Below are 27,501 nucleotides of genomic sequence, written 5' to 3'. Positions count from 1 at the left end.
TTGGGATCTATTTTATTCTGTAAGTTTGAGAGTATTTGTTTAACATATCTGGGTGTACCAATATTTGGGGAATATAAGTTGATGATGGTAATATCCTCCTCTTGGATTGTTCCCTGTATTAATATGTAGTGTTCGTCCTATCTTAAACAAACAAACAAACAAACAAAAAAAACTCTACAGGCTGGGCACTGGTGGGTCATGCCTGTAATCCAAGTTATTCAGGAGGCTGAGATCTGAGGATCACGGTTCAAAGCTCAGGCAGGAAAGTTCCTGAGACTCTTATCTCCATAAACCACCAGAAAGCTGGAAGTGGTGCTGCAGCTCAAGTGGTAGAGTGCTTGCCTTGAGCTGAAGAGCTGAGGGACAGCTCGCAGGCCCAGAGTTTAAGCCCTACAACCGACAAAAAAAAAAAACAAAAAAACAAAAAAAAACGTACAGGGGTCAGAGATTTTTTTTTTTTAAATTGCAATGACTGTTTTCTTTATTGGGTTTTTGGAATTGGATTACAACCAACTCTCAAGACTACACAAGCAATAAAAAGCAGCCAGCTATGTTTTACACCATGGTTTCACACAAAGCACATAAAGAAATACCAGAATGTCTTATTTGCTATTTTTAAAAAATCGCTAAGGGCATATGGCAGAAGAATGCTGAAAAAATCACTGGGAATATGAATAAAGGCGTGTTTGTTATGTCAAAGTAGTCCTAAGAATCACAAAATCTGCAGAAGCTTGGTTAATCAAATACTGCAGGACTGATTTAATCAGTATAAAATTGAAAGAGCTTTTAGATTTGTAGTAAAAATCCCAATTAGAGGAAGGGCAAACTTCAAAACAGCAGCCAAGTAGGGAAGGTTTAGGGCAAGGGATGAGTGAACAGGCACGCTTGAACTGTGGGGACGCATTACCTGACCACTATCAAACCAGTGTAAGTTTCTTGGTTTCTCATGGAAAACATTTTACACACCTAAGTTCATCAGTGTCCAGATACTTATGCTCCTTTTTGTTTTCTTGGCTTGTTGGTGATAATACAACATAATATTGAATTTACTTCAATTCCTGTCCCATGTGGAAAAATTAGATGATTTCAAATATTTTCTTCAGCTCCACAATAAGCTGCCAGTCACTCTTCTGCATTTCATCTCTGAACCAGTCTTTGAGTGCATCAATGGACTGCTGGCTGATCTTGCTGATGAGAATATCTGTAGCTTCAAAATGTCTCCCAAACATTTTGGGAGATTCACCAGGGATAGACTTCTTGTCCTTTTTTTGCAACATCCACTTGTTTATGATTTATTTCAATACTTGTTACTATTCCAATGTCAACAAAATTCTTGCTCAGAACACACATAGATGTCCCTTGTTTCACCTGACCAGCTTCTACAGTCACCCCCATCACTATTGGGCAGAGATGTTGTTAAAGTGGCAGAGTTCCTGCCTAGTAAACTTGAGGCCCTCAGTTCAAACTCTAGTACCACCCAAAAACAAAATAAAACCAACTCCCCCAAACAAAACAAAATGAATGAGCCACTGTTCTCTAGGAAGTAAAATTCTGATGAAAAATTCTGTCTTCCGTAGCGTGCAAGGTGGTTCATGCCTGTAATCCCAGCATTTGGGAGGTCGAAACAAGAGGCCCATGAATTCTCAGGCCAGCCTGTGCTACATAGTGAGACCTTGTCTCAAAGAGAAAAAAAAATTAGTTTATGATCTTCATATAGTTAATTGTACTTAAAAAAAACTTGTTATTATTAAAGTGTTGTACAGAGGGGTTGCCATTTCATAAGTCAGATTATGAGTACATTTCTTTTTTGGACAATAGTTAGTTGCACTTTTATGTCTATTACCTGTTTCAGTTGTAGGCAAACTTGATTTGGCATTAGATCTGTCATCACCCTGTGGAGAACAGAGATAGCAACAATTACTATTCATCTTATTCAAAAAGAGATACTTTCCATATTCATAGTAACCATACAAGATTAAATGAAAAGCTCATGTAGCTTAAATTTGGCAAAATGAATTTATTTTGTCCTTTTGAAAAAAAAAACTTTTACATAGTTGTGTTTATGTAAAGCAGTCTCTAATTAAGAGTCCCATTACATAAAAGGCTTTCTGAAGACTGAAAAATGTTCAATATCAAGCATGGGGTCTGAACTCTAGGCCCGGGCACTGTTGCTCAGCTCTTCAGCTCAAGGCTAGTGCTCTACCACTTGAGACATAGCATCACTTCTGGCTTTTTCTTTTTTCTTTTTTATGTGGTGCTAAGGAATGGAACCCAGGGCCTCATGAATACAAGGCAAGTGCTCTACCACTGAGCCACCTTCCCAGCCCAAGCAAAATCTTTTACTGTGAATATATAGAAAAGAGTAAAGAACTTAACACTATACCAGAATTTTTATGGAATACTTTCTAAAGTATTTTTCTAAAGAAAAATGTAAACTTCAAGGAAAGTGATTTATTTACATTTCTTCATTTGATTGAGAAAAATGTGGTCAAAAGATGCTAGATGAGCCGGCTGGTGGCTCATGCCTGTAATCCTAGCTACTCAGGAGGCTGAGATCTGAGGATTGAGATTCAAAGCCAGCCTGGGCAGGAAAGTCTGTGAGATTCATCTCCAATTAACCACCAGAAAGTGGAAGTGGTGCTGTGGCTTAAGTGGTAGAGCAGTAGCCTTAAGCTGACAAGCTGAGGGATAGCACCCAGGCCCAGATTGACCAAAAATCAAAAAACGATGCTAGATGAGGGCTGGGAATGTAGCTCAGAGATACAAAATTTGTCTAGCATGTACAAGGTTTGGATTCAATCTCAGTGCCTTAAGAACAAAATGATGTGCTTTCTAGAACAATATTCAAAGACAGGATGTTTTCAATTCACTAGCCAAAAGAACAAAAAACTAGCTAAATTGATATAAAGTTTACCACCAAAAAGGAAAGTAAGGTTAAGTTCATTGAAGAAGCAATAGTGGTTGCTTGGATTAGATGTAAAAAGTTGGGAGGGGAGTAGAGGCTAGAATAAAAATGTAATACATTTTGGGGCCTTGACTTGAATTTAACTATATGACAACTAAGATATTTCTGAACTAAAAAATGACTTTGAAGCTAACATACAACTTGTTTCTCCACATTTTCCAAAATTTACTATCTCTAGTTGAAACTGGGTCAGATGAAATTAATGGTAATTACAACTGCTTAAAGATAAAGCCAGGCACTGGTGGCTCACGTCTATAATACTAGCTACCCAGGAAGCTGAGACCTGAGGATCACAGTTGGAAACCAGCCCAGGCAGCAAAGTCAGTGAGACTCTTTTCTCCAATAAACCAGAAAACTGGAATTGGCACTGTGGCTAAAGTGACAGAGTGCTAACCTTGAGCTTAAGAGCTGAGGGACAGCACCCAGGCCCAGAGTTCAGGCCCCATGACCAACCCCCCCTCCCCCCCAAAAAAGGCACCCTGTTGAGAATACTATTGGACAGTTTTCTGGTAATGAATCCTTAGTTTGATCACTCATGAGCTAAAGATTTTTTTTGTGTGTGTACCAGTCATGGGGCTTCAACTCAGGGCCTTGGGCACTGACCTTGCTCCTCTGTGCTCAAGGCTAGTATTCTACCACTTGAGTCACAGTGCCACTTCCAGCTTTGGAGAAAAGAGTCTCATGAACTTTTCTTTTCTTTTTTTTTTTGTCGGTCATGGGGCTTGAACTCTGGGCCTGGGCGCTGTCCCTTCAGCTCTTCAGCTCAAGGTGAGCGCTCTACCACTTAAGCTACAGTGCCACTTCTGGTTTTCTGGTGGTTTATTGGAGATAGGAGTCTCACGGTCTCTCCTGCCTGGGCTGGCTTTGAACCGCGATTCTCAGATCTCAGCCTCCTGAGTAGCTAGGATTACAGGCGTGAGCCACCAACGCCTGGCTCTCATGAACTTTTCTGCCTTGGGCTGGCTTCAAACTATGATCCTAAGATCTTAGCCTCCTGAATAGCTAGGATTACAGAGGTGAGCCACTGGAGCTCAGCAAGATTAAGATTTTAAATATCAACTGTACTTACTAAGGAAACAGCTCAAAAGTAGAGTTCATGCCCTGTACATGTAAGCTGTACTCTGCTTTTTAAAGATTAGAGAGGCATATAAAGCTGGAAGTAGAGGTGTGGCTCAAATGATAGAGCACCAGCGGTGGGCAAAAAAAGCCAAGTGAGAGTACAAGGCCCTAGTATAAGTGTGGGCACGCGTGCAAATGCATACACACACACAAACACATTTATTTTAATACAAGTAACAGGAACTAGGGAAAGGAGCCAAAGATTTGTGAGGCAAAAGTTGGTTAATTATAAGGAAATAAAACACTGCAATTCCAGATGATATGATCTAGGAAGGAGTAACTTAACTAAACAAAGACATGCTTGAGGGCCCATAATATAAACAGAAACTTAAACATCTTAAGGAATGAAGAGGAGAAAATTAGTACATGATCATATTAGATGAGAAGGAAGGGCTGAAGCAGATGACATTAAAGGATAACAAATACTCTCTGTCTTCAGAAACAGCAGCAGACTATGCAACAAAACTGGATGTGAAGCCGGGCGCTGGTGGCTCACGCCTGTAATCCTAGCTATTCAGGAGGTTGAGATCTTAGGATCTCGGTTCAAAGCCAGACCCGGCAGGAAAGTCCGTGAAACTCTTATCTCCAATAAACCACCAGAAAACCGGAAGTGGCACTGTAGCTCAAGTGGTAGAGTGCTAGCCTTGAGCTGAAGAGCTGAGGGACAGCGCTTAGGACCAGAGTTCAAGGCCCACAACTGAACCCCCCCCCCAAAAAAAAACCAAAAAAAACTGGATGTGAGGAAAAACAACAAGGGACTTATAAATTATTTTCTAAAAAAAAAAAAATGTACTTTTAGGGCTGGGAAAGTGGCTCAGTGGTAGAGCGCTTGCCTTGCATGCCTGGGGCCCTGGGTTAAATTCCTCAGCACCACATAAGCAAAAAGAAAAAAGCCGGAAGTGGCACTGTTGCTCAAGTGGTAGAGTGCTAGCCTTGAGCTGAAGAGCTGAGGGGCAGCGCCCACGCCCAGGGTTCAGGCCCCATGACCAGACCCCCCCAAAAAACCCCAACAACAACAACAACAATAAAACCCAACAAAAAATGTACTTTTAGTGTTGGCTCAAGTATATGGCTCAAGTGGCAAAACACTTTCTAACAAGCATAAGACTGAGTTCAATTCTCAGTACTGGAAAATAAAAATGTACTTTTATTTTGTTATGGGACTTGAACACAGAGTCTGGGTGTTGTCCTGGGCATTTTTGCTCAAGGCTAATGCTGTTATACTTTGAGCCACATCTCTACTTCCCGTTTTTTAGGTGGCTATTTACAGATAAGCTTCTCATAGACTTTCCTGCCTGGGCTGGTTTTGAACTACTATCCTCAGACCTCAGCCTCCTGAGTAGCTAGAATTACAGGTGTGAGCCACTAGCACGTGGCTAAAAATGTATTTTGATTGAAACTATGTATCTAAATGACTTACATTCTAAGACACTAAAATAAATAATTCAAATCACTCTGGGACTATTAACTATATTTGGGAACTCTTGGAGAATAGGACAGTAAAACAATGTTATGACATCTCAGAAACTGATATAAACTCTATTTTTAGGTGTGGTTAAACAGCAAAGGAAATAAAACCATGCCTAAACACAATGTGCAACTGCTGTGAAAATAAAATAATCATTTAGCTACATATCAGTAGCTCACAAATGTAACCTTAGCTACTCAGGAAGCTGAAGCTGAAGGACTAAGATTTGAAGCCAGTCTGAGCAGAAAAGTTTGATACACTCCATCTCCAAAACAACAAGCAACACAAGGAAATATGTTGGAAATGATCTGTACAACTGGGGTGGGGGTGGGGGTGGTTAGGGGAAGGGAAAGAGGGAGAATGAGGGAGGAGTTAACAAATTAGACAAGAAATGTACTCACTTCCCCACGGTATAATCCCTGCTTTCACTGTATTTGATGTTGGTATAATTTGTGGAGGGGAAGGGAAAAAATAAATTGTTTAAATAGGGATACAGGTGGACCCATTGCAACAATGAGATGTTCAAGTTGTTATGTTGAAAAACAAACTTTACAACTTTGGTGGGGGGGCGGGAAGATTGGGTGGGGGAGGAGGGGGAGGGATGGGAAGGGATGGCAAGGGGAAACAAAGGAGGAGGCTACAATGCTTGATAAGAAATGTACTCATTATCTTGCCCATGTAATTGTAACCCCTCTGTACAGTATTTTCATAAAAAGAAGAAAAAAAAAAGGGCTGGGAAGGTGGCTCAGTGGTAGAGTGCTTGCCTTGCATGCATGAGGCCCTGAGTTCAATTCCTCAGCATCACATAAGCAAAAAGAAAAAAGCGGGAAGTGGCACTGTGGCTCAAGTGGTAGAGCGCTAGCCTTGAGTTGAAGAGCTGAGGGATAGCGCCCAGGCCCAGAGTTCAGGCCCCACGACCAGACCCCCCCAAAAAAAGAAAAAAAAAGAAATGTACTTACCTCACTACCTTATTTATGTAACTGTAACCCCTCTGTATATTACCCTGACAATAAAATTAAAAAATAAATTAAAAAAACACAAAACCCCCAAACAACCAGCAAAAAGCAGGGTTAGAGGTGTGGATCATTTAGTAGAGTACCAGCTTAGCTAGTGAAAAGCTCCAAGTTCAAACTTAAGTACTGCTCCTACCCTCCCACAAAAAAGAAAAAAAAAATATTTAAAAAGCTCATCATGATGTTTTTGCTGATGTGATGGAAGGTAAGTCAGACTTATTTATCTCCCTCCCTTGCCTGGTCGTGGGGCTTGAACTCTGGGCCTGGGTACTGTCCCTGGGCTCCTTTTTTGTTTAAGGCTAGCATTCTACCACTTGAGCCATAGCACTACTTCTGGCTTTTTCTGTGATAAACTGGAGATAAGACTGCTACTCAGGTTGTCTTCGAACCATGATCCTCAGATTTCAGCCTTCAGCTAGGATTACAGGCATGAGCCATAGGTGCCCAGCCAAAATGATGTTTTTTTTTTGTTGTTGTTTGTTTTTGTCAGCCATGGGGCTTGAACTCTGGGCCTAGGTGCTGTCCCTAAGCTTGTCAGTTCAAGGCTAGCACTCTACCACTTGAGCCACAGCACTACTTACGGTTTTCTGGTGGTTAATTGGAGATAAGAGTCTCATGGCCTTTCCTGCTCGGGCTAGGTTTGAACCATGAGCCTCAGATCTCAGTCTCTTGAGTAACTAGGATTACAGGCATGAGCCACTAGTGCCCGGCTCATAAATGAAATTTTTATGAGAGTCTGCAGGTAGAAATGAAGAGCAATCTAAGTACATTCTGAAGGCGGAGGGTGCTGGGCATCCCTGTAGCTCATACTTTCTATTAGTGGCTGGCCAGCTTGCATCCAGATTTGAGGAGATGCCAGCCTCTAGCTTCCCCCAATTTCTCTTCTCATGAAGAGGACCAGATTCTTTTGCAGTATGCCTGTCAGTGAAATATATGGTGGTGAGAGGCAGTCATGGGTCCCAGTTTGTCTTGGTAGATTTCAGTTTGTCCCTATTCTCCATGGTTTCATGTCATCATTTCCTCCTTCCCACTGCACTGTTGACTTGAAATAGTTTCAGGATCACCCACAGCAGTGAGGTTGCAGGCTTTCATAAACTCCTACCAGTTCTCTCTTACACATACAGAACTTCCTTAAGAAAGTTTTGAAAAACATTAATGAAACAGTTCTATGTTATACAAATAAGAAATCCAAAAAATGCCAGCAAAAGGTTAATATGGAAGAGGATTACAGATAGTTTTATTAGGAGTTATCTATGCATACAGAATAGCTTCAATAATGACCAGGGAGATGGTTCATAGGTTATGAAATTATCATAAGATGTAATGAAGTCAGGGGTCAGCATTAAAAAGGGCAAGAGGGAAGCTAGGCATAGTGGCTCATAACTATAATCTTCAATTATTTGGAAGGCTGAGATGTGGTGGGGGAAGAGGATCATGGTATGAGGCCAGCCTAAACAATGAACCCTCAAGAACCTATCTCAGCAGAAAAATCTTTTTGTTTCTGTTTATAATGTTTTATTGTATATGAAGAGGCTGCTAAATAGAAAAAATCTTTGTGTACAAACAACCATGAAGGAAATGTACATAAACACAAATCAAACTCCTCCCTCCCCCGCCCCGAAATCTACAAAAGTACCACACACTGAAGATTCTATTTTCCTTACTCTAACAGCCTGAAACCTATCGGTTTGCATTACAAAACAGCCAAAAAGGACAGACAGGATGACCTGATTTCCAAAGGTTGCAAAATAGTGTAAGAATCTCTTGAATCCTAACTTGATCACACAGAGGGATTCTAGGGATTGACTTATGGACAGTTTTTTCTTCAAACAAACAAATACACAACCACTATTGTCATAGGACCTAGGATTAGGAGCACATGGGAAAAAGAACCACAAAAAAAAAGCTAATTTACTTTAAATTGTTTACTATGGAGACAAAGAATAAACAAAAACTCAAAATAGAAATTAAGAATTGAAAGTAAAAAGCTGAAAATACAATACAAGCCTTTATATTACAGTATATACAATTACATAATTTATTAAAATTAATATAATACATAAATATTAAGAGTAGTCACTTTTAGATTCAATAATTACTTCAAATAGAGTAAAGTTGTGACAGAAGCATCTGTCATCCCAGCTATATGGGAAATATAAATAGGATTATAGTTCAGGCTGGCCCTGGTCAAAATTGAGACTCTATCTCAAAAATAATCATAGTAGGGGCTGGGAAGGTGGCTCAGTGGTAGAGCGCATGCCTTGCATGCCAGAGGCCCTGGATTTGATTCCTCAGCACCACATAAGCAAAAAGAAAAAAGCCGGAAGTGGTGCTGTGGCTCAAGTGGTAGAGCGCTAGCCTTGAGCTGAAGAGCTGAGGGACAGCGCCCAGGCCCAGAATTCAAGCTCCATGACTGGACCCAAAAAACAAAAAAACAAACAAAAATAATCATAGTAAGCAGGGCACAGGTGGCTCACACATGTTATCCTAGCTACTCAGAAGGCTAAGATCTCAGGATTGTGGTTCACGCTAGCCCAGGCAGAAAGTCCATGATACTTGTAGCTCCAACTAACTACTCAAAGAAAAAAAAAATGCTGGAAGTGGAGCTGTTGCTTAAGTGGTATAGTGCTAGCAAAAAGCTCAGGGACAGTGCCTAGGCCCTGAGTTCAAGCCCCAGGATTGGTATTAAAAAAAACAACAACAACAACCCAGAGCAATAGAGGGCTAGAGGTATGTCTCAAGAAGTAGAACTGTTTAGCAAGTGTGAAGTCCGAAGTCTGAGTTCAAACCTCAGTACTGCCAATAAAAGGAGCATGAGGCAAGAATTTGAAACTGTTTTAATAAATTAGAGAAGTACAAATGTACAAACAGAAATTCAGGAAAAATATTCAGGAAAAATCAAAGATACAAGATGTAGAAATCAATGATCATTTATGAATATAACTAACACACTGAGAATTACAGTAGATATTAAGCACAATGAACACCAAAAGCTAAAAAAGCCAACTGAAAACTCAAAGCAGCCAAAGAATCTTGCTATACAGTTTGCATATGGAAGGTGGAAAACTTGGGGACATTTATTAAGGATTACTGATGGATTATGAAAGGTACATAAGGTAGAGGTTCTTGACAATTTTGCGGACTAGGACTTAAATTATTTTGCATGTTTATTAGATAACAGAGTTAATTTGGTATTACCTTAACAGGTAATAAACTACACTAAAACAAATCACGCTAAGTAACTCATGCTACAAAATAACCATGAGAAAATCACAATGACCTTTCAAATAGAATCAAATAGGATTTATGAGAGCTGCATGATTTGTGGTATGTTAAAACTAGTTTCTTAAGCTTCATTGTATTTCATGATATTCCAGATTTCAGGCTGCTATTAAACCAGTCCATGGGAAAGTGAAAGACCTACCTGTGCACTCCCTCCCCAAAGCGCCTGATGAGTTACTATAACAAGAGATACCTTAAGGGTTGTGAAGGCAGAAGCATGAGAAAGGCAGCAGCAGAGCCCACTTGATTCAACCCTGCCAGTGACTACAGGTTCAAAAGAGGAAAAGATATAGGCAGCACTGTCAGCCAGGTAGATCTGACTAGTGCAATTAGAAAAGAAAAGGTTTTGATAAATTGTCAATGGTTTACTGACATACTAATAAGCTCAAAGAAGAATATGCTGCAAGCAGGGGGTGGGGGGTGGGAGGGTAACTCCCATCATTTATACAACAGTTTATCTGCCAGTATAATTCAGGATATTCATAATAACATATTAAGAATTAAGAGGTATGACCTTATGCAGAAAGAAGCCAGAGAACATTAACATTTTTAGCAACAGGTTTGAAACTAATGAGTCTGTTATTCCTATGGTAAGAGAAACAAATACAGCCAAAGACCTCATTTGGAGCAGATTGGCATGAGTCAACAGTACTTTTTTTTTTAAGTAATAATCCAAATGGGATTTAGTATGATGCAATTTTCTGGCTCTAATGTGGGAAATCAGGACACGAAGATTCTGCTTCACATCTTAAAAGACCAACTTTTTTCCCCCCCTCCCAGTAGTGGCTTGAATTCAGGGCCTGGGCACTGTTCCTGAGTTTCTTTTGTTCAAGGCTAGCACTCTACACAGCGCCACTTCCAACTTTTTCTGTGTATGTGGTACTGAGGAATCTAATTCAGGGCTACATATATGCTAGGCAAATACTCTACCACGAAGCCACATTCCCAGCTCCCCCCCTCCCATTTTTATTACCTTCTCTTTTTTTTGTCAGCTGTGAGGCTTGAACTCAGGGCCTGAACACTGTCCCTAAGCCTCTTTGTGCTCAATGCTAGCACTCTACCACTTGAGCCCCAGTGCCACCTCCAAGAAGACCAGAATTTAATTTCTGCTTCTGTGAAATTTTAAATGATCCTTAAGAGGGAAAAGTACAATTTCCCTTTTCTATCTTTTCTCTTTTACCAATATTAACATTAGTTAGATATATTAGAGATACTAACGGAGTCTACTGTATATAAAAATACTTATTGGGACTGGGAAGGTGGCTCAGTGATAGAGTGCTTGCCTTGCATGCATGAAGCCCTGGGTTCGATTCCTCAGCACCACATAAGCAAAAAGAAAAAAGCCGGAAGTGGTACTGTGGCTCAAGTGATAGAGCACTAGCCTTGAGCTGAAGAGCTGAGGGATAGTGCCCAGGCCCAGAGTTCAGGCCCCACGACCGCCCCCCCCCCAAAAAAAAAAACAATATAAAAATACTTATTATTTGACATTTAAAAATTTTAAAAGCTATTATATAGATTTGTAGGTAAGAGAAGCTCAAAACCTAACTTTTTTCTCAATTGTCATATTGGAAATAAATATAAGGGCTGGGAGGTGGCTCAGTGGTAGAGTGCTTGCCTTGCATGCATGAGGCCCTGGATTCCATTCCTCAACACCACATAAGTAGAAAAAAGCCGGAAGTGGCACTGTGGCTCAAGTGGTAGAGCACTAGCCTTGAGCCTTGAGCTGAGGGACAGTGCTCAGGCTCAGAGTTCAGGCCCCACAACCACCACCACCACCACCACCACCAAAACATAATAAACAAGCCAGGTGCTGGTGGCTCATGCCTGTAATCCTAGCTATTCAGAGGCTGAGATTTGAGGATCACTGTTCAAAGTCAGCCCAGGCAGGAAAGTCCATGAGACTCTTATCTCCAATAAACCATTAGAAAATTGGAAGTGGTGCTGTGGCTCAAGCGGTAGAATGCTCACCTTGAGCTGAAGAGCTCAGGGACAGCACCCAAGCCCAGAGTTCAAGCCCCACGACCGACCAAAAAATAAAAATAAAAATAAAAATAAAAATAAACATGAGCGGACCAAGATTTTCACAAATGAAACTGGGTAAAATTTTACTTAATAGGCAAACCCTTTGTCTTAATAGGAGGCATGGCCAGGGCTCAAGAAGTAGAGCCCATATATAGTTGAGGCTCTGGGTTAAAGCCTCAGTACTACCAAATTTAAAAAACAGACCTAATCCTAAAAGCTTAAAAGATACTGGGCTGGAAAGGTGGCTCAGTGGTAGAGCGCTTGCCTTGCATGCATGAGGCCCTGGGTTCAATTCCTCAGCACCACATAAGCAGAAAAAAAAAGCCGGAAGTGGTGCTGTGGCTCAAGTGGTAGAGTGCTAGCCTTGAGCTGAAGAGCTGAGGGACAGCGCCCTGGCCCAGAGTGCAGGCCCCACGATCGAACCCCCCCCCCCAAAAAAAAAGCTTAAAAGATATTGAAACTTTACATATTCAATAATTTAAAAAATTTAAACGAGGAGTATAAATTTCTTAATTCTTTGATAAATGAGCAGGAACATTGTGGGCTTTTAGATATGGTTCAAACCTTAGTCCTGTTTTTAAAAATCATCTAATTTAGGTCAGACAAGAACACCAACAACTAGAATACAAGCATACAAGTGTTTGTAACAAATGCCTGAAGACAGTACAAATTTTTCTGCTAAGGAGTTTTTGCTTTTGTTGTTTTTGCAAATTTTACTTTTTCTTGAAAAAAATCTGGCTCTAAGGCTTGCATTACACATAGTATGTATCATGGTAACTCTCATACTCCATTTCACATACTGCTTGTGTTATTGCAAAGCTCACACTTTGTTTCAAGTACTGCATGTGTTACTATAATTTCATGCTCTGTTTTCTGCTCCTTGTTACAGTGTAGCAAGTACTATAGCCCAGTACTTATTCCATCCCAAATCAGCCTGTCTGAGATTCAAACTATGCCTTACACTTGTTAGTTCTGTGATACTGGACACATCACAGCTGGACAAGATATCCTGTATCACAGCATTCATTGGGTGCTAAGTTTAACATTGACCCTTAAGGTTGTAAAAAATAAATGTTATAACTTGGTGTCTGGATCACTAGAGGCCCTCACTATTATTTTTCTTGCATTAATTTATTATTTCTCATGCCAATTAATACTAGAATTCTAGTCTAGAACATGTGTTCATCTTTATGACTGTTATTAAAGGCTGAGTGCCATGACTTATGCCTTTAATCCTATCCACTTCCGATAGAGATCAGGAAGACTGTCATTTGAGGCCAGCCAGGGCAAAAAGTTAGCTAAGTGTGGGGGTTTATACCTCTAATCCTTCTACCTATCCCTTTTGCATAGGAGGATCACAATCCAAAGCTGGTCCTAGGAAAAATCTGACGCCCTACATGAAAAATAACTAAAGCAAATAAGGGTTGCTGGAGCATGCCTCAAATGGTAGATCACCTGCCTAGTAAACATAAGGCCCTAAGTTCAAACCTGAGTACTGCAAAAGAGAAGGGAGGGAAGGAGGAAGGAAACGAAGGAGGTAAACATCCAGTTTATTTATTTATTTTGGGGAGGGGGGGTCCGGTTGTGGGGCCTGAACTCTGGGCCTGGGTGCTGTCCCTCAGCTCTTCAGCTCAAGGGTAGCGCTCTACCACATGAGCCACAGCGCCACTTCTAGCTTTTTTCTTTTTGCTTATATGGTGCTAAGGAATTGAACCCGGGGCCTCTGGCATGCAAGGCAAGCGCTCTACCACTGAGCCACCTTCCCAGCCCCCTAGTCCAGTTTAAATGCACTCTATCCACTACAAGAAATGCAGATTGTGAAATATACAGAAATTTTAACAGACAGTAGAAGCTCACATAGTAGGAATATTACCCTAAATCATGTAATTCATACAGCATACACCATAGCAGCAGTTTCTAGCAAATGAGACAGAATTTGATGCAGACACTAGACTTTTGAATGTCTAGTTTTCAATACTGTTATAAAAATAATAGCATAAAACATGATGTTGCGGGCTGGGAAGGTGGCTCAGTGGTAGAGCGCTTGCCTTGCATGCATGAGGCCCTGGGTTTGATTCCTCAGTACCACATAAGCAAAAAGAAAAAAGCCAGAAGTGGTGCTGTGGCTCAAGTGGTAGAGTGCTAGCCTTGAACTGAAGAGCTGAGGGACAGCGCCCAGGCCCAGAGTTCAGGCCCCACGACCGGACCCCCCCCCCCCAAAACAAAACAAAACAAAACATGATGTTCAAGGCAATTCTATAAATTGAATTGTCCTGCAGGACTGATAAAAGTAAAAATTTTAATGGCCTCATATTATATTACTTTTCAGTTAATGAAACAGGTCATAAGTAAGTCTGTGTTAAAAATGACCAGTGAACAGCATTCCAGTTAATGCTTTCCTGAGCTTAAAAAATGAGCATGGAGGGGCTGGGAAGGTGACTTGGGGATAGAGTGCTTGCCTCATATGCATGAGGCCCTGGGTTCCATTCCTCTGTACTACATAAGCAGAAAAAGCCAGAAGTGGCACTGGGCCCAAGTGGTAGAGCACTAGCCTTGAGCTGAAAAGCTGAGGGACAGTGCCCAGGGCCAGAGTTCAGGCCCCATGACCAGTTAAAAAGAGCATGGGGAATAATCTTGACATTTAAGTATTTAAAGTCTGTGTATAATAAGGGCTTTAGAATAACTGTCTCCACTGTTGTAACTGATGTTGTTTTCCAGGATGTGAGGACATGTGTGAGACTTCTTATATCTGCACAGTGTGGTAAAGTGGGATCTTGTAAAGTAAAACAAAACAAAACAAAACCCCTATGCCAGGGATTATCAATAGCTTAAAACACATAATAAAGTAGAATGCCAGATATACAGTTGTATAGTCAGTGTCATGGGATGAGGGATTTTAATTCACAGAATGCCAAACTAATGATCAATAAAGTACACCTGGAATTAGAAAAACATTAAAAAAACCTATTATAGTATGGCAGTAGGGTTCTCAGTGTGGATATTTTTCTCTGGGAAACACTGACAAAGATACAAGGTTCACAGCTGCATGATTCTGGAACATGATAAGGCAACGCAAGGAAACACTTCCAGTCATCTGTAAAGCATACAGTAATGATGCTCCCCCCCCATTGTGTTTTATGGTATTTAGATCATTTCCAAACGAATATTGTACAGTAGCCATTTTTCAATATCTAGACACAGCAATGTAACAATTTTTTGCATGAACTCTTACCACTAACAAGGCACTATCATCAGTGTGCTGAGACCTTCTGGATGGGAAGGGACACTAGAGAGGTGAAGAAAAATGAAGCAATGTCAAAAACAAACTGGGGACATGGTGATGCATTTCACAAATACACATATAATAAAAGCAACATATGAAGACAAACTTTAGGAGATGCTGACATACAGGACCATAATTACAGTCATCTGCATTCATCCATCATACTGGTGAATAAGCTGATTCTGAGTACTGAAAGAGTTTAGACAACTTCAAATATGACTACCTAAAAACTTCTAGAACAACGAGCAGAGAAACTCTCTGTTCACAGAAGAGAAAGATCAAGTATAGTGGCAGCAATTACATAAAGAATTTATGAAGCTGGGCACCAGTGGCTTATACTTGTAATCCTAACTACTTAGGAGGCTGAGATCTGAGGATTGTGGTTTGAAGCTAGCCTGGGCAAAAAAGTCCCTGTGAGACTCTTATCTCCAATTAACCACTCAAGAAGGCAGAAGTGTGGTAGACTGCCAGCCTTAAGCTCAAAGATGCTCAGGGACAGCACCCAAGCCCTGAGTTCGGATCTTACAACTGACCAAAAAAAAAAAAAAAGAATTTATGAATCAGACACAAATAAAAAAAATAAGCCCTTGCCAGGTGCTGGTGGCTCTTGCCTATAATCAATCCTAGCTACTCAGGAGGCTGAGATCTGAGGATCATGGTTCAAAGCCAGCCTGGGCAGGAAAGTCCATGAGACTCTTATCTCCAATTAGCCACCAGAAAACTGCAAGTGGCACTGTGGCTCAAGTGGTAGAGTGCTCAACTCATTAAGCTTTGGTTTTTAAGGGTTAGTGAAGAAGTATTACTATGTAAAGGAAAAGACAGTAAAAATACTTTACTGACTTAGGTTTTTTACAATGTGTGAAGTCTGTACTTAAGGACAATTAGTTATTGTATGTCCAATAAGATTTTAAAACACCTTGTTATTAATAATTTGAAACATATGTGTATATATATTTTATTTATTTTTTGCCAGTCCTGGGGCTTGAACTCAGGGCCTAGGCACTGTCCTTGAGCTTCTTTTGTTCAAGACTAGCACTCTACCACTTGAGCCACAGTGCCACTTCTGGCTTTTTCTGTTTATGTGGTACTAAGGTATAAACCCAGGGCTTCATAATGCTAGGCAAGCACTCTATCACTAAGCCACATTCCCAGCCATATATATATATGGCTGGGAATATATATATATCTTTTTTTTTTTTTTTGGTCAGTCATAGGGTTTGAACTCAGAGCCTGGACACTGTCTCTGAGCGTTTTTGCTCTATCACTTGGAGCCACTTCTGTTTTTCTGGTGGCTAATTAGAGATAAGAATCTCATATACTTTTCTGCTCATGGTGGCTTTGAATCATGATCCTTCTTTTTTGTTGTTGTTGTTGGTCATGGGGCTTGAACTCTGGACCTGGGTGCTGTCCCTCAGCTCTTCAGCTCAAGGCGAGCGCTCTACCATTTGAGCTACAGCGCCACTTCTGGTTTTCTAGTGATTTATTGGAGATAAGAGTCTCAAGGACTTTCCTGCTGGGGCTGGCTTTGAACCGCGATCCTCAGATCTCAGCCTCCTGAGTAGCTAGGATTACAGGTGTGAGACACCAGATCCTCTTATCTCAGCTTCCAGAGTAGCTAGGATTACAGGTGTGAACCTCAGGTGCTCAACCAATTTAAAACATTTTAATTAATTAATTGATTTTTTAGTGTTTTATTTATTTATTTTTTATTGTGAAAATACTGTACAGAGGGGTTACAATTACATGGGCAAGACAATGAGTACATTTCTTTTTTTTTTGTCGGTCGTGGGGCTTGAACTCTGGGCCTGGGCGCTGTCCCTCAGCTCTTCAGCTAAAGGCAAGCGCTCTACCACTTGAGCTACAGCGCCACTTCCGGTTTTCTGGTGGTTTATTGGAGATAGGAGTCTCATGGTCTCTCCTGCCCGGGCTGGCTTTGAACCTCGATCCTCAGATCTCAGCCTCCTGAGTAGCTACGATTATAAGCGTGAGCCACCAGTGCCCGGCTAATGAGTACATTTCTTATCAAGCATTGTAGCCTTCTCCTTTGTTTCCCCTTCCCATCCGCCCCCCCCACCCCCCCAATCCTCCTGGCTCCCCCCCGCCCCCCGTAAAACATTTTATTTTATTTCCCCCCACCTCGTAAAACATTTTAAACAGTATACTTTCTCATACCAAAAAAACTTGTGTGCCAACTTATGCTGAAAATTGATGTTGTAAACGCCTCACATTAGCTTTGCAAACAATGTTTTATATATAAAGTCTAAATTCAAACAAAATGGTATCTTTGTAGATTTTTAGGAAAAATATCATAAATTGAAAAAATAGAAAAGGCAAAAAAAGGACAAAATCAACTATGATCAAAATGTTCACTTAGTATGTCTCATTTTTGCTGATCCAATTGGATACATTTTAAAAGGTAAAGCAATTCATTTTAATGATTTATTTATAATGGCATTATAAAGCTTATAGCTACAAAGTACAATGTGTAATATTTAATTAAACACTGAAGTTGAAATATTCTGGGAAGATTCCTTTTTTTTAAAGGCCAGTACCATCTTTGTGCATCAGACATAGTTCTCAGGATTCTCTCTCACTACAAAGTGTATTTTGAAATGGCTGCAAAGGGGATGATGCTTCTGGGAAACTTGGGGAAGTAAATATTATCTCTAGATAGACATGCATAAGCTCCTAGCCTGTATCTTACTCTCCTGAATTATAGGACATGTCAACATTATCACATCTGTGTACTCAGTGTTTTTCAATGTATTCCCAGAATATTTCAACTCTAATTTCACACAAAAAATTGAACTTGAGATCAAATTTTTGTGTGAAAATTAGAGTTTAGTCGTGTGAGTGTGTGTGTGTGTGTGTGTGCGCGCGCGCGGTGCAGCAGTCCTAGGGTTTGAACTCAGAGCCCAGGTACTGTCTCTCATCTTTTTGGCTCAAGGCTAACACTATACCACCTGAGCCATAGTTCCACTTTCAACTTTTTTTGGTACTTGATTGGAGAGTGTCATGGACTTTCCTGTGCAGGCTGGCTTGGAACAGCAATCCTGACACCTCAGCTTTCTGAGTAGCTAGGATTATAGGTGTGAACTACCAGCGACTAACTTATGGTGTTTTAGAGGGAAAAAAAAAGCAGTATTTTAATCACTGAAAACACAATAAATTACATGCAAAACATTTCATTTCAATCCCAAAGAAAAAGTGATTACACAGACTTACCTCACTGTCTATGGGGGATAGATTTTTTTGTGGACTTTGTGATGTTTTTTGCTATAAAAAAAAAAAAGTTGGTTAGAATCTAGAATATAGAAAATGATCATTTCTCTCCTGAAATAGTCATACTAATTTCTTGTATATACTGTTTTTCTAGAGCTACTTACTAGTCAAGATGTTTTCCCCTCACTTGAATATCTCAAATAAAATATCTCAAATATTTTAAATATCTTAAATAAAAAAGCAACAAACTATACCATCTTATTTCTGTAATTATTTGTTTATATATTTACATATATAAATTTATAAATAAAAAACTATATTTATATACATACTTATCATACACTATAGATCTATCACTATATCTCTCTTAATATTCTTACATATCAATGCTAACAACTCTAGCTTTCTATGAGCTAGATCTCAAGTATTTTCAACTGTAAGCCCAGACTCTCTACTTGGAAATCCTACTGTCACCTCACACTCCATAGATCCAAAAATTAATTCACAGTTTCCTATACTACCTGGCTATTTTTCCCATTTGTTATTTTCTGAATTATGGGAAATGCTGACATCACATCTGTGTACTCAGTGTTTTACAATTATTCATGATAACTTGTAGGACAGCCTTGAACTTGTGATCCTCCTGCCTCAGACTCCTGAGTGCTGGGATTACACACATACACCATCATACCCACCTATATTCTCAAACACAGTATCACTGTTATAAACAAATATCATAATCATATTCACTCAGAGATTAAGAAAATTGATAAAAGAGGTTATAGGAGAAGAACAAATATCACTGAGATTCATACTTGTCTTCTAACACCAAATCATACATTCTTTCCACAATGCTAGACTCTCATTAAAATAATTCTTTTAACTTCAAAACCTTGCTTTGGGATCTGTTTTTTTCCCCCAATCCTTTTTAGTGATTTTATTCTTCATTTAGTGCTCAGGAGAATGAGTCAAGAAAATCAGGAATTAAACACTTGACTAGGCTATAAAGACCATGTCTCAAAACAACAAAATTGATCTTTTTTCTAGTTATTATACACCCAAATAAACTAAAGGCAAAGAATGGTTCAGTAACTTTCAAAAAGTCAAGCATATAGACAGTGGTAAAAGTGGATCCAAATTCAGATATTTCTAATTTATGTTTTTGCCACTGGGAAACATTATCAACCCTTTTGGCATCTTAGAAATCATCTAGTTTTATGCTTCATTTTGCATCACTGTTTTAATTAGTGTAGTTACTTTCTATCTCATTTTCCTACTTGTAGTCTTTTTTTTTTTACCTTGTTCAACATGAGCAGACTACTTTTTCAGATGTATTTCTCTTTTTGTGTTTTCTGTTTTGCTAAGATACGCAATTCTTCTCTTCTGTTTAAGATCAATTTTTTGTATGAAATTAGAGTTTGGTCTTGATCTGTTAGTGTGATTTATCTCTTATTAGTGATGGAACTTCTACAGAAGGCATGACAAATGAGTTAACTTATATAAAAGACATACAATAGTACATGGGATACAGTAGATATTCTAATTCTTGATTCATTTTTTATTTTTGTTCTTGTTTTGTCAGTCATGAGGCTTGAACTCAGGGCCTAGGCACTGTCCCTGAGCTCTTTTGCTAAAGGCTAGCACTCTATCACTTTGAGCCACAGCTCCACTTCCAGTCTTTGAGTGGTTATTGGAGTAAGAGTCTCATGGGGACTTTTCTGCCCAGGCTGGTTTTGAACTGTGATTCTCAGATATCAGCCTCCTTAGTAAACCTAGGATTATAGGCATAAGCCACCAGTGTCCCAGCTTTTCTTTCTTTCTTTCTTTTTTTTTTTTTTTTTGGTCAGTTGTGGGGCTTGAACTCTGTGCCTGGACGCTATCCTTCAGCTCTACAGCTCAAGGCAACTCTCTACCACTTAAGCCACAGCACCAACTTGCGGTTTTCTGGTGGTTAATTGGAGAAAAGAGTCTCACGGACTTTCCTGCCCAGGCTGGGTTTGAATTGTGATCCTCAGATCTCAGCCTCCTGAGTAGCTAGAATTACAGCTGTGAGCCACCGGCACCCAGCTAATTCTCAGTTCTTGTTTACAGAAAAAGGTCAACCTGATTTATAACAATTCTTACTTTGCCACTTAGCTGAGTAATGAGAGTCATATTGCTTTCTAACTCCAAATCATATATTCATTCATATAGACAAAATACTATCGTTCCTAAGCATCAGTTTCCTGATAGTTAATAGGAAGGATTAGAAGAGTTAATCTAGCTGGGTGACAGTGGCTCATCCCTGTAATCCTAACTGCTCAGAAGGCTGAGATCTGAGGATCACGGTTCAAAGCCAGCCCAGGCAGGAAAGTCTATGAGACTCTTATCTCTAATTAACCACAAGAAAACCAAAAACCAGAAGTGGCACTGTGGCTCAAGTGGTGAAACACTCGACTTGAGCTGAAGAGCTCAGGGACAGCGCACAGGCCCAGAATTCAAGCCCCATGACCAACAAAAGGTAATCTATACGCAAAGTGCTCAAACAGTACTTAGGACATAATAAACATTCAGTAAACATTGGGAAATATTACTATCAGTATCTCCCTCACTACCTCATCCAGTTCATTTTTTCCTAAGTATGTTTCAATATAAACACTAACTGATCTGGTATTTTCCTTAAGTGCTATTATTTTATTTTATTCTATTATTTCACTGTATGTTTGTATGTATGTATGTATGTATGTATGTATGTATGTATGTATGTATGTATCCATCCATCCATCCATCCATCCATCCATCCATCCATCCATCCATCCATCCATCCATCCATCCAGTACTGGTGCTTGAACTCAGGGCCTTCTGCTCTCACTTGGCTTTTTGTTTGTTTGTTTGTTTGTTTGGGTCTGGTTGTGGGGCCTGAACTCTGGGCCTGGGCGCTGTCCCTCAGCTCTTCAGCTCAAGGCTAGCACTCTACCACCTGAACCACAGCACCACTTCTGGCTTTTTTCTTTTTGCTTATGTGGTGCTGAGGAATCGAACCCAGGGCCTCATTCATGCAAGGCAAGTGCTCTACCACTGAGCCACCTTCCCAGCCCCTCTCACTTGGCTTTTTCACTCAAGGCTGGTGCTCTACTACTTGAGCCACTGCTATACTTATAACTTTTTAGTGGTTAATTGAAGATAAGTCTTCTGGACTTGGGATTGGAGGTATGGCTCAGTTGGCGCCGGTGGCTCATGCCTGTAATCCTAGCTACTCAGGAAGCTGAGATCTGAGGATCTCAGTTCATAGCCAGCCAGGGCAATAAACCAATAAACCATGAAAAAACTGGAAATGGCGCTGTAGCTCAAGTGGTAGAATGCTAGCCTTGAGCTGAAGAGCTGAGGGACAGCACTCAGGCCCAGAGTTCAAGCCCCAAGACTAACAAAAGTTTTTATTCAATAATAAATCAGGTAGTGATTTAAATGGAAAGGGAAAGGACAAATTAGGAGAAAGAATATGTGAATGGTAGGTATGGAGCAAACATATAGTTAGAAGGTCATGGAGCTCAGAACAAAATGACTACTAGTGTAACAGCATGTCTTAGATAAGGCTACTGCTCATAAAAGGTAAGAAGATAGGAAAGAAGAACGACATCCTAGGGTAGACAGAAGGAAGCAGGGAAGGATGAGGGATAAGATAGTTGAGATCACTTTTCCAAGCTTCTAAGCATACAAATTTTGGTTTTTGTCCTTGGCTAAATGATTTGCCTAAATTCTAACAGAAAACAATAGACAGTACAACTTGTGAGATGACAAGGAAATGAGTGAGAGTAAGATATTCATCACAGACTTGATATCTTTGAAAACAAATTTATCACACAAGACAAATAGATACGTGCATAAAATATAGTTTTTACCTAAAGTGAGAGAAAGTTTTTAGAGGTCAAGAGTGAGTCATTCATAGGCTGAGTGGTACAGTATGAGTCCCTGAGACTCTTTTTTTTTTTTTTTTTGTGGGTCCTGGGGCTTGAACTCTGGGCCTGGGCGCTGTCCCTGCACTCTTCAGCTCAAGGTGAGCGCTCTACTGCTTGAGCCACAGTGCCACTTCTGGTTTTCTAGTGGTTTATTGGAGATCAGAGTCTCACATACTTTCCTGCCCAGGCTGGCTTCGAACCGTGATCCTCAGATCTCAGCCTCCTGAGTTGTTAGGATTACAGGCGTGAGCCACCGGCACCTGGCTTCCCTGAGACTCTTAACACCAATAAACTACCAGAAAACTGGAAGTAGCGCTGTGACTCAGGTGGTAGAGTCATTCATATAATCATTCATTTAATAAGACTCTGTTGAGCTTGGGCTCAGCTTGAGGAGTTCTAGGGACATAGTAGTGAAAGGGCCATCCTGATTCCTGTTCATGGAGTTTGAACGTAGGTATTAAGCATCAAAGGTACCAAAACAATTACTTATGAAGAAAAAGCCCAGGTAATTTCAGAATTCAAACCATACAAGCAAAATAAAATGAACAAGGTTCAGACGCTACTGTAGATATGGCAAATGTTAGAAAAGAAACATTAACTGGGGTAATGAACAGAGTGGGTTTGGAGAGCAACATGGCAGAAAAGAATCAAGGATGACTGGCAGAGATGGAGAGAGGGAAGGAGGGAAGAAGAGAGAGAGGAGAAGGAAGTAGTCAGGTTTTAGTGGACTTCCTGGAGTGAGGAAGTGGGGGGGTTGGCTGATACTAGTTTAGTACTTGAACGGCTCTTTCACAGTTGACCCAGAACTTTCACTGTCATGATCTTTGTTATGAGACTACAGACTAAGGAAATGTGGCTGTATAGGAAAGTGTTATGTCTAATAACAACTTGCTAGTTCCAAAAGTAAGATAAAGTTGGGTGTTGGTGGCTCATGCCTGTGATCTTAGCTACTCAGGAGGCTGAGATCTAAGGATTGCAGTTCAAAGCCATGAGACTCCAACTAACCACCAAAAATCTGGAAGTGGGGCAGTGGCTTAAGTGGTAGAGTGCTAGCCCTGAGAAAAAAAGCTCAGTCAATACCTAGGCCCACCTAAAAAAAAAAAACCAAGATAATAAATTCTATTAGTTTATAAGTAGTCAAAATTCCCTATGAGCAAAAAAATGAATACTTTAATGAAAACAATAAAAAGTGTTTACTATACAAAGAAGCACAACTTGCCTTGACGAAGTCCAGCACAGCATCCCTCTGAATCTGTTTGGTCCGTATTTTCTCCTCCTCATACTGTAGGGCAGCAAGCTGGGCCTCTCTCCGAGTGCGCTCTACTAGTTGTTCTCTTCTCCCATGAAGTTCCAGGTCTGTATGTGAAGGCTGGAACAACAGTATCGTTTTGCAGCTTAACATCTCTCCACTGCTGACACTTTACAGTCACATAGCATTTCTTTAAATGTGTTTACTACTAATCTCCCCATGTTTACACTCTTTTTATAAAACCACCATTGTAGGTAAACATTTTTTTTTCTCTCTCTCTCTGGTTTTTCTGAGTCTGGGTCTTATTATGTAGCCCAAGTTGGCCTTGAACACATGGTCGAGGATAGCCTCAAACTTCTAATCCTGCCTCAGTCTCCCAAGTGCTAGAATTAGAGGTATGCATCACACACAACTTATTTATTTTCTGTGTGGTGTTTAATACACTGTTAGCAAGTATCATGTGCACTGTCAACTGATGTCAACTTAAGTGCTATAAAATAAAACTACTTTAAAAAAATGAATAGGGGCTAGGATGGTGGTTCAGTGGTAGAGTGCTTGACTTGCATGCATGAGGCTCTGGGTTCTATTCCTCAGCACCACATAAGCAGAAAAAGCTGAAGTGGCACTGTAGCTCTCAAGTGGTAGAGTGCTAGCCTTGGGCTGAATTGCTGAGGGAGAGAGCCCAGGCCCAGAGTTCGAGCCCCACCACACTCTCTCTCTCTCTCTCTCTCTCTCTCTCTCTCTCTCTCTCTCTCTCTCTCTCTCTCTCTCTCTCTCTCTAAAATAAAATGCAAATTAAAACAACCAAAATAAATAAGTGAATCTAATAACAATTACCTGATAGTGACTTGGTGACAGCAACAAAAGAGAAGATGGCTCAACTGGAACCCTGATTTTTTAAAAAAGAAACATTTGATAACAAGATAGACATCTAGAAACAAGCAACATTTGTATTGTTAATGTAACGTTCTATCAATCAATTAGCAAGCTGTCTAGTTAGCAATGACAGAATAACTTCATTTTCTAAACCTGAGCTCACTTCATTAAATTAAACCACAGGAATACCTGATGTTTCCAACTCATGTTTCATGAGATGATACCACTGATTATTCTGTAGCTAGCTAACAACTGTCTACATGAGCCAACATTAACAATACAGGGATAGCTGAGCTCACTTTACAAAGGCTATCATTTCTTTATAACATACATATTATCTGCTTTCCTACCATGATTCAAACAAGGCACAAGTAAGTTGAGATCTTTTTATATAACAATCTACTTTTATCAAAAGAAACCTGAAATAACATAACCTGTTAATTGTACTTGTAAAGTATTTCTACTCTTTTTTTGTTTGTTTTGGTGCTGGTGCTGGTCCTGGGACTTGAACTCAGGGCCTAAGTGGTATCCCTGAGCTTTTTTTTTTCTTTTTTTCTTTTTTCTTTTTTGGGTCCGGTCGTGGGGACTGAACTCTGGGCCTAGCCACTGTCCCTCAGCTCTTCAGTTCAAGGCTAGCGCTCTACCACTTGAGCCACAGCGCCACTTTCGGCTTTTTTCTTTTTGCTTATGTGGCGCTGAGGAATCGAACCCAGGGCCTCAGGCATGCAAGGCAAGCGTTCTACCACTGAGCCACCTTCCCAGCCCCTTGAGCTTTTTTTTTTCTCAAAGCTATCACTGTACCACTTGAGCCACATCACCACTTATTGCTTTTTTTGGGTTATTAATTAGAGACAATAGTCTCATGGACTTTCCTCTCTAAGGTGGCTTTGAACTGTGATTCTTAGATCTTAGCCTCAAGTAGCCAGAATTACAGGCATGAACCACCAGCATCTGATAGCATTTCTATTCTTATTTTCAACTGATAAACCTATTTTAATAATGAAAATAAAGATTCTGTTCATTTTCATTTTTATTATTTTATTTTGTCAGTCATGGGGCTTGAACTCCCAGGGCCTAGCCGCTGTCCCTCAGCTCTTCAGCTAAAGGCTAGCACTCTGCCACTTGAGCCACAGCGACACTTCCAGTTTTCTGGTGGTTTATTAGAGATAAGAGTCTCACAGACTTTTCCTGCCTGGGCTGGCTTTGAACCTGATCCTCAGATCTCAGCCATCGGCTCATGCCTATAAAAATAAATTTTATTTTTATTGGTTGTGGGCTAGAACTCAGGGCCTAGGCACTGAGCTTTTTCATTCAGCACCACTTCCTGATTTTTATTCTTAAGAAAAAGATGAGCCAGTAACTAGTGAAGCTGAAAAATCAATATATACATATTTAATTACGCAGTTTTTAAATACATACTTACTACGTGCCAATTACTTTAGGTACTAAATCCCCACTCTGGTGTGGGGATTTAGCAAGAATGGGGATTTAGGTATGATCTTCAGTGAAAATTCAAGCCCCCTGAACTTTACATTGAAATAGGTTAATGAGTAAGAACCCAGAAGCTGGGAACTGGTGGTTCATGCAATTCTAGCTACTCAGGAGGCTGAAATTTGAGTATCATGGCTCAAAGCCAGTCAGGGCAGGAAAGTCCATAGGGTTCTCATCTCCAACTAACCAGCAAAAAGACAGAAGTAGAATTTTGACTCAAGTGGTAGACACTTAGTCTTGAGCAAAAAATCCTCAGGAATAGTGCCCCAGTACTAGTGTGCAGGTGTGTGCATGGTTGTGTGCACACCCCCTACCACCAGAAAGACAAAACAACCTTAAAATAACAGCTCTAGGGCTGGGAAGTTGGCTCAGTGGTAGAGCGCTTGCCTTGCATGCCTGAGGCCCTGGATTCGATTCCTCAGCACCACATAAGCAAATAGAAAAAAGCCGGAAGTGGTGCTGTGGTTCAAGTGGTAGAGCACTAGCCTTGAGCTGAAGAGCTGAGGGACAGCATCCAGGCCCAGAGTTCAGGCCCACGACCAGACCCCCCCACCCAAAAAAAAATAATAACAGCTCTAGCTTCACTTGTCTTTAATGTATGGGGTTCTGATGCAAGGACTGTATAAGCTTTAGTAATTTGAAATATCTAATTATAAAAGAACTATGGATTTGGTTTCTAGCACTGTGGCAGATAAAACACTTGAATAACTTTTCCAATGGAAACATATAAAATGCTGATTAAAATAAAACTAACATTTAAATGTATTGCTAAAGTACCACAGATTCGTTTTTGAATCTAAAACAGATGTAAAAACAGGAATTTGGATTAAAGCATGTTAGGCAGTCTGAGTCTTATCATCTCTGACTCTTGCTCTTATTCCCATGAAATATACTGCATTATTTGTGAAGGGTCTTTGCAGATGAAATTAATGTTACTCATCAGTTAACCTTAAACACAAGCCCTTAAAAACAAATGAAAAACCAAGAGATTGTGAGATGGGTAAAATGAGAAAGATTTAAAATGCCAGAAGAGTTCAGTTTACTATTCCTGTTTTGAACAGGAAGGGGCCAGGAACCAAGGAATGTGGGTAGAATGTGAGAATGGCTCCCAGTCAAGAGCTACAAATAAAGGGGGATTTCAGTTCTATAGTTTCATGGAATTGAACTCTGCCAAGAGCATGTTCAAATCTGAAAATGGATTCTCCCCCAGGTTCTCCAGATATGAATCCAGGCCAGCCAACACATTGACTTTATATCCAAGTGAACCTGCCTAGACTTCTATATTATAGAAGATGTAATGTAGAGATGTTATTTTAAACCACTAAATTGGTAACAGGCATTAGAAAACTGGTATATAAGATAATTGATTAAGAGTGCTGCCTTTTTTTTGTCTTTTCTTTTTTGGTACTGGGGATTGAACCCCAGGACGTTGCACTTACTAGGCAAGCACTTTGCCACTGAGCTACATCCCAGCCGGAGTGCTGGCTTTTTAACTTGAGCGTTTCTACTAAATCATAGAGATCTTCAGTTTCACTTATGATGGAAACAGGAAGTAATGATAAGAGACAAAGCCGAG

General features: G+C 40.2%; 1 protein-coding gene across 4 annotated transcripts in view; it reads right to left on the bottom strand.

Annotated features, from left to right (window-relative positions):
- Positions 1 to 27,501, bottom strand: part of Lrch3 (leucine rich repeats and calponin homology domain containing 3) — a 121,886-nt gene that overhangs the window by 23,541 nt on the left and 70,844 nt on the right. For 3 of the 4 annotated variants that reach the window (XM_070029989.1, XM_070029992.1, XM_070029991.1), the window contains exons 11-15: positions 24,396 to 24,447; positions 23,529 to 23,678; positions 18,378 to 18,428; positions 15,102 to 15,155; positions 1,844 to 1,892 (exon numbers count right to left, since the gene is read on the bottom strand). In XM_070029989.1, the coding sequence (XP_069886090.1) occupies positions 1,844 to 1,892; positions 15,102 to 15,155; positions 18,378 to 18,428; positions 23,529 to 23,678; positions 24,396 to 24,447 (356 nt within the window). The remainder of the gene's footprint in view (positions 1 to 1,843; positions 1,893 to 15,101; positions 15,156 to 18,377; positions 18,429 to 23,528; positions 23,679 to 24,395; positions 24,448 to 27,501) is intronic. The other variant, XM_070029990.1, reaches the window with a different exon arrangement.

The sequence above is a fragment of the Dipodomys merriami genome, unplaced genomic scaffold (assembly GCF_024711535.1).
Source record: "Dipodomys merriami isolate MVZ:Mamm:240054 unplaced genomic scaffold, mDipMer1.0.p SCAF_2, whole genome shotgun sequence".
In the NCBI taxonomy this organism is placed as follows: Eukaryota; Metazoa; Chordata; class Mammalia; order Rodentia; family Heteromyidae; genus Dipodomys; species Dipodomys merriami.
Note: the sequence above shows the minus strand (reverse complement) of the source record. Positions and strands in the feature narration are given on the sequence as shown.